This window comes from Sinocyclocheilus rhinocerous, unplaced genomic scaffold, assembly GCF_001515625.1.
Source record: "Sinocyclocheilus rhinocerous isolate Xijiao unplaced genomic scaffold, SAMN03320098_v1.1 scaffold666, whole genome shotgun sequence".
NCBI classification, from domain to species: Eukaryota; Metazoa; Chordata; class Actinopteri; order Cypriniformes; family Cyprinidae; genus Sinocyclocheilus; species Sinocyclocheilus rhinocerous.
In genome coordinates this window covers 770585-778708 of record NW_015661984.1, presented here as the reverse complement: position 1 = coordinate 778708, position 8124 = coordinate 770585, and the positions used below count along the sequence as shown (strand labels likewise).

The 8124-nt window shown below is 39.9% G+C and overlaps 1 protein-coding gene across 2 annotated transcripts in view; it reads right to left on the bottom strand.

Moving 5' to 3' along the window:
- Nucleotides 1–2012: 2012 nt before the first annotated feature.
- LOC107727025 (microtubule-associated protein RP/EB family member 1-like) overlaps nucleotides 2013–8124 on the bottom strand; it is a 9983-nt gene continuing 3871 nt past the window's right edge. For both annotated transcript variants that reach the window (XM_016536776.1, XM_016536777.1), the window contains exons 5-7: nucleotides 5628–5734; nucleotides 5257–5409; nucleotides 2013–3986 (exon numbers count right to left, since the gene is read on the bottom strand). In XM_016536776.1, coding sequence (XP_016392262.1) covers nucleotides 3936–3986; nucleotides 5257–5409; nucleotides 5628–5734 — 311 coding nt within the window. In that variant the 3' untranslated portion in view covers nucleotides 2013–3935. The remainder of the gene's footprint in view (nucleotides 3987–5256; nucleotides 5410–5627; nucleotides 5735–8124) is intronic.

Here is an 8124-nt window from a genome sequence, read left to right as displayed (position 1 = left end):
TCACATATTTTACATTATTACAACACCTCTCTCCCCAGTCTGGCATGAACGGCTCGAATAGTTCCTGTATCAAATGAAGGCCCGCCTTCTGAAATACGAAATGTGCTGTGATTGGTTAGCTGGGCCAGTGTGTGTTGTGTTTAGTTAGCTGGGCCAGTGTGTGTTGTGATTGGTTAGCTGGGCCAGTGTGTGCTGTGATTGGTTAGCTGGGTCAGTGTGTGCTGTGATTGGTTAGCTGGGTCAGTGTGTGCTGTGATTGGTTAGCTGGGTCAGTGTGTGCTGTGATTGGTTAGCTGGGTCAGTGTGTGCTGTGATTGGTTAGCTGGGCCAGTGTGTGCTGTGATTGGTTTGTTGGGCCGGTGTGTGCTGTGATTGGTTAGCTGGGCCGGTGTGTGCTGTGATTGGTTAGCTGGGCCGGTGTGTGCTGTGATTGGTTAGCTGGGCCGGTGTGTGCTGTGATTGGTTAGCTGGGCCGGTGTGTGCTGTGATTGGTTAGCTGGGCCGGTGTGTGCTGTGATTGGTTAGCTGGGCCAGTGTGTGTTGTGATTGGTTAGCTGGGCCAGTGTGTGTTGTGATTGGTTAGCTGGGCCAGTGTGTGTTGTGATTGGTTAGCTGGGCCAGTGTGTGTTGTGATTGGTTAGCTGGGCCAGTGTGTGTTGTGATTGGTTAGCTGGGCCAGTGTGTGCTGTGATTGGTTAGCTGGGCCAGTGTGTTGTGATTGGCAGCACTCGGCGCCTGGTCGGGAATGTCAAGCCCCTTACCATAGCCGCCTGCGAGCTTCAGTGTACTTATTGCGTCAAAATCAAATCAATTTGAGCGCGATTTAAACCCGGATGATTGTAACCTCATTAAGTTCGTCTGCATTGGGAAAGCTAGGGTGTCTCTGACATAGTGATAACACTCGTTGCCTTCTCTAGTGCAGCTCAACCAGGTCTCGTCCCATTCGTCGATATTTGTGATATCACAAATCCCAGAAAATATGCGTTGTAGTCCAAACGAGTCGTTCGTTGTAGTTTTTGAAAAGTGATTTATGTTAAATAAAATATCTCCTTTTGAAGTGGACTTTGAGCTTTGTAACTTTGCAGATCTTTTTCATGCTCAAACAGCAACATTACAGACTAAATAAAGTTGAAAAAGTGAAAAAGCATAATAGGACCTTTAAAGAAGAAAAAAACAACTTGAAATGAATGTCTTACTATTTAGTATGTCCCCCTAAAATAATATTTCCAAATTGAAATTAGACTTGCAATCTCAGTTTTTCATGTGGTATCTCATTGTATGTTATCAAGGGGAACGTGTCATGGTACAAAACGTATTACATATTAAAAGTAAAAAGTTTTTCCATGACAATTGCCCTCAATGACATGTAAGAACAGGAAGTAACACAAATAACCAGATTTTCTTCCAAACTATATTGTAGTACAGCAACTCAGCTTCAGCATTCCTCCAAAACAAACGTGTTGTCAGACAGAGGCACATCTGTTTTAGAGGTGTGTGAAACACACAGTTATTACAGTTCCACACTGAGAAGAGCTGTAATCTCCCACACACACTTTAATAACGGACTAACACTCCTCAAACCCCACGGTGCTTCTTACGCTTCACCTAAACCTCCTCAACTAATGACTGCTTTAAAGCAGCTCTATTACTCACACCAGCAAACCTAGCAGAGAGAGACAGCCAGTAAAAGCACAAGCATGTTCACTTATTTTAGCATATTCAGTCCCACGGTCTTAACTTTTGATAAGCATTGATCACTAATGCCACCTAGTGGTGATATGTTTCCTGACTGACAGAACAATAAATCAACAAAAACACAACTATATACAACACACAGAATAGACATTCTATACAGTATATAGCAACATGTCCAATATACAGACTCAAGTATTATTTCAAATGATTTATTTTATATGCCATACTTGATAGTTTTGAGGTTTTTACTATTGTTCAAAAATGTGGAAAACTGTAGGCCATTCCTCATCAACAGAAATGAAGACACCAACAGAAAGCCATGTAAATACTGTTTTATTGTAAGAAATGGACTTCAGTTAAAAATGTGGAACTCTTAACAGCCTGCAAGTACAAAATCAGGGAGAGAGACAGTTTGGTCGTGGTGCGGGGCCCACAATATACTGAGTACCTTGGCTACAGATTGTTCTTAAAAGCCACAGAGCATTGAAAGAAAGGAAGGAAGGGTCAATCACTGCCTTTAACAGACATTACCTGCTTCCAAACTACTTCCTTCCACATTTCTACTTGCATCCACCTTGTGCCAATATTGAGCAGTTCGGCTTATGTGAAATTACAATGGGATATTTGTCAATGCAAGCCCAGAAATGTGAGTGTCACTTGTTTTCCTATTGTCTCCTATTTAGATCAGATCCAGCACTGTTATATTCACCCAACTGCAGCAATATTTCTAATCCAGTGAACCAAAACATCCAGCAAAAAGGCTTGTCTAGCTCGAACAGGCAAGATCTTAAGGGTCAAGGTATTCGATAGCACCAATAACAACTCTGATTGCCGGTTTTGCATGTGCTATTAATGTAAAATGCAACATTGAGAACTACACACAGAAAAAACTCCTATCGATTGAGAATGACCGGTGCACATGAAAACAATGAAGCTACACATCGGAGAAAGTCAGAGTTGGCACAGTGATCTAAAGTCAGAATCATGTCGAATCTCCAAAAAATGACAAATGAAGCGAGCGAGCATTGCCTGGAAAGATCAAATTCAGAGTGAGAAGTAAAGCTTTCATCTACAAAGCTCATTTCGTCGATATTTTTAGTGTTTTTGCATTTGTATCATCAGCTTGACATGGTTATTTGGGGAATGGTCTTGAAAGAGTGCAATATTTTAAAATAACTCAAAAGATTTCACGTTCTCATCTTGTGTGTTTAAAAGATTTGGGTCTGAAATAACCAATAATTAAAAGAAACAAAAGAAAACTTACATTTAAAACTTTAATAACTTGAATTACAACCATTTGCCAAAAGAGACAGTGCGCGAAGGAAAGGATAGAAAAACGCATTAAATATAAGGCAGTAAAACAGGAAGAAAACGGGCAGTTTGTGTCTTGTCAACTCAAATTTTGGCCGAGTCCGCCAACGTAGTGGCTACTAACTTCATACGGATAATCGTTTCAAATAAAAGCAATAAAATAATAAAAACATTTCAACGAGTGCAACCGTGGCGCCACAGTACATCGGCGTCCTGTAGGCCAAAGCGCACGACTGAGTGTTAGTACGTGCGTCGACTCGAAAACGACGCTTCACTACATCCATAAAACAAAGAAAAGACAAATGTCAGACTGGGTCCACTCCCTCCAGACAGTCTGTATAAGGCACAGTCACTGAGGATAGACTGGAGCGGTGGTGACTGCTACCTGCCTTATGCTAAAGCAAGCACCAAAACCATGAGTGGAAACTAGGAAGAGAGAGGGTTTCTGCAATGAACTAACACACGTTTTGTCATTCCGTCCCTCGGTTTTGTCAGTAAGGTACGGTTCTGAGTAAGACGTGATCACAGATATGTACCACAGCAGTGAGGGGGGAGACGCCACCTATAAATCACTATAAAGAGGATGTGTCCAAGACGTTTCAGAGACATTTAAGATAAATACAACTGCAGGTGTCTGAAGTTGCTGAAAGAGGAAAGCAATATTAGATCGTATATTACAGACGGGAAACACACTCTTCCTCGGAGAGAAACAGGAGTATCGTGGCAGCCAGAGGTCTGAGGGCATTAAAACAGTTCTTTCGACATGAAGTGTGTCTATGCATGCTTTAGCAGACGCAATGGGTTCAGTATGGAGTTTGTTCAGAAGTCCAAATGCATAATATGATGTGTGGATGGCGGGGCAGTGACTGTGTGGAGAGGACGGGAATGGAAAGGTGAGAGGAGGGTAAAACTGCAGCGAGTCACGAGAATTAGAACTCCTCCTGGTCCTCTGACTCAGCGTCTGGTATGACAAACCCGTCCTGAGAGAGCGAGCGAGAGAGAGAAAGAGACAGATTGAGTCATCTAATAAGAAACGTCTTGCCATTTAAAGATTGTTCCACTGTTTTCCACTGCAGATGTTGTTAACCAGGAAACATTCCCTAGAACAGCACTAGTCTGTGTTTACAAGTTCAATAAATTAATGAACAAGACCGTCTAATGTGGATCTGCAACATGTCTATTCATACTTTCTCCAGACTGTTACTTGGGAATTCTGTGATGTCCATTAAAAAAACATCATTTTTATTTAATCATAAGAGGCTTTCAAGGTCATGTAAAAACTAGGGATGCACCAAATGTTCGGCAACTGAAATTATTCGGCCGAAAATAGCAAAAAAAGCTCTTTCGGTGTTCGGACGAATAAGCAATATCACCGAACAATGATATGACGTGGGGAAAAAAACTCGAAAAACCGTGTTCGGTATTCGGCCTTCAGCCCAGTGTTTAATTTTGCTCGGCTTCGGCCAAGAATTTTCATTTCGGTGCATCCCTAGTAAAAACTGGACATATCTGAGCTTTTTTAAATTAATGTAAAGCTGTAATATACAAAAAACAAAAAAAAAACATATCTCATCATCATCCAGTCTGTCTGGAATGACATGAAGAAACAGAACATACTGAGACAGACTAAATCCAGAAGAACTGTGGCAACGTCTCCAAGATGCTTCAAGAGACCTTCCTGCAAAGCTACCTGAAAAACTATGCGCAAGTGCACCGAGGGCAAAAGCTGCTTTAAACACAAAGGATGATCACACCAAATGTTGATTTAATTTAGTTAATAGAAGTTAATTGATAAAGAATCTATTTATGACATTATTTTTGACAGCATCCCCATTTTACAGCATTTTTACGCAAGTGCCTAAAACTTTTAACAGTACTATAGCTTTGCAGGTAGGTTTCTTGAAGCATCTTGGAGACGTTGCCACAGTTCTAATAATTTTGGCCTCCACTGTAAATGGAGAGATTTCGAATGAATCATGAAAGATTTCTGTCCCTCCATTTAAAGTCCATTTCACCTAAACTTTGTGTCTCTAAAAATTGTTTTTAATTTTTGGGTGAACTATCCCTTTTAAGTCTAAGATGATGCCATATCGGCCAGAGAACATAACATATATTAATATATGACTGAAAAGGTCATGAAGAAGTCATGAAATTCATTGGTCAATAAGTATGGGAACACTGTTAATTACTAATATGGTCTGTTGTGACAAATGTTTCTCTTTGGTGAGACTGTAGTTGTGTTTGACTCACGTCTGTGGCATAGAGAATATCCACAATCCTCTGCAGGGTGGGGTCTCCCTCCCCCTCCTTCTCTTGACAGATCAGCTCAATGTTCCTCAGTTTGCCAAAGTAAAAGTCCCGCTCTTTCTCCATGTCCTGGATTGTAGACTTCAAGATGTTTAACTGAAAGTCACCAAACAAACATTTTAGTCATAAAATCCAAAGTACACTTAAGTTTTTATGCATACGTTAAGTTACTAGGTACTATGCTGATGATACTAGACAAAGATGAAACTTTTATAGTGCACGTTGTGTGCCTTTGCTTGTTTCATACTATAAAAAGTGAGAGTCTCACAATGTGAGAATGTATAACAAAGTGAGTGAGAGATAGTATAACAAACCTCTTGAATAAGCTCCGCCCTTTCCTCATCACCACCAGCACCAGGTCTCCGCGTAGAGGCAGGCGCCATCTTGGGTGTTACCTTGGCAACAGCTGCTCTCTGTGGTGCTGTTGGGAACAAGCAATAAGTAGTAAGATGCCAACAAACTAGTTTGAAATACAGGAAATAGAGACAAGTAGTTAATAACCTTCTGATAGTATAACAACATCACTGGACCTGTTATTGAAATGCACTGAAGTGCAAGTCATTGTGTTGATAATAAAGTATTTAACTGCAGTGAACCAGTCAACCTGTAATCAGAACGGACCCATTTACTTCTGATATGGTGATGCTCATTTTTCATGGTTCAATTCATTCTCAAAAGTCAAAAACACCCTGTTTTTCTCCTTGAATACACAGCTTTATTTAGAAACATGTTAGATTATGGAAGTAAGATGGGTTGTGAAGACCATTTCATACTGCTTTTATGCCCATATATGCCTACATATTAAAATGACCAACAGTCTAAAAGCATATCAGACTCATCACATGTTCCCTTCTCAGAAGAGTTCCTGTCCAGCACTTTCCATGTGGGAGGGTTAGTTAGGTGACACTTAAAACTATTTAATGTTGTGACTTTTAAAAATCATTTAAACTTTCAATTTACTAGAATGACTGAAACAATGTCAACTTCTCCAGCAACCAAAACCATGTGTATTTCTTAGCTGACACCTCTCATTGTCTATACTGCCTAGACTTCAGTGAGCAGATGGTGACTAGTCAGTAAAGACTGAGATGTATCAGCAGAAATGGGACCAGACTGAAACTGTTACATAAACTAAAGTCACCCTGTTTTTCTCCTTGAATACACAGCTTTATTTAGAAACATGTTAGATTATGGAAGTAAGATGGGTTGTGAAGACCATTTCATACTGCTTTTATGCCCATATATGCCTACATATTAAAATGACCAACAGTCTAAAAGCATATCAGACTCATCACATGTTCCCTTCTCAGAAGAGTTCCTGTCCAGCACTTTCCATGTGGGTGGGTTAGTTAGGTGACACTTAAAACTATTTAATGTTGTGACTTTTAAAAATCATTTAAACTTTCAATTTACTAGAATGACTGAAACAATGTCAACTTCTCCAGCAACCAAAACCATGTGTATTTCTTAGCTGACACCTCTTTGTCTATACTGCCTAGACTTCAGTGAGCAGATGGTGACTAGACAGTAAAGACTGAGATGTATCAGCAGAAACGGGACCAGACTGAAACTGTTACATAAACTAAAGTGTACAAACTACATTCAAAGTGATCCACCATTTGAATCCTCTACAGACACTGAAGACATTTAAAAGCCCAAAAACCCAAGCCGCATCTTAAGCAGCTGGCATGGCAGTCTTAACAGAAGACGACTGATGGACTGCAGTAAGCCAATGAACACAGATGTTTTTGGCCAGAACAGAATGATCAGTTCATGTACATCTCACCGAAGAATTCATGTTAGTGCACAAGAACATAATGCAGTGCCTGGTGGATATCAATAAAATGGGAAAATAAAATACAAAACACAATATCGTTCAAGATTTTGGGGTTAGTAAGATTTTGTTTTTAATGATTTTGACAGAAGTCTCTTATGCTTATGCTATAACAGTTTTCTACTTTAATATATTTAAAAATGTAATTTATTCCAGTGATGGCAAAGCTGTCACATGATCCTTCAGAAACATTTTAATATACTGATTTGGTGCTTAATTACCATTGTCGCTTCCTGTTGAGATCACGCATTTTATTTAGGTTGAGACTTCCAGGATAAGCACAAGTACCATTTTGATGAACAGTACACAACTTTTTTTGTTTGCTTTATTATGCTACAGGAAGCTCATGCTCCAGACTCTGGTGAACATGCTCAGGACTGCTTGCCTGAGGCTATGAATTACAGGTAATGTTGTAAATGATGTTGAGTTTCTTGCACAGAATTGCTTTATAAAAATTGTGCTGCCTGATATGCTTTTTTTTTTTATTTCAAAGTGACAGTAGCCATTGACAAAATATCATAAGATTTTAGTAGACTAAATCTACAGTAAATTTAGACGACTAAAATCTAATGGGTTTAGTTACAGTGTAATGCATTTATTAAGCATTTCTCCAAAATTTCCAAACTCGTTATATCCCTGCTGTTTACGTTCACTTAAGACGTAATCAACTGTGTTTACGTGAAAACTCGTAAAACGGACAATTCGACATCATTTTGTGTGTAATTCTCCGTTCATGCGACGTGAAAGAGTAGGCCTACTCGCGCGCTGTGAGCATACAGTCTATGGCTGTGAGACGTGCTTTCTGTGTGTATGCTTCAGTGTCTGCGCTCAGAAAACCGGACCGAAATGAGTTCTCTCTTGCATCGTCAGATTTATCTATACGTCTGCTCTTCTCTTACTCCCACATATTGGCATTTTTTAACGTTTTATGTCCCGCCGGTTCATATGTACACATCTAACCTCTGAACCACACAGCA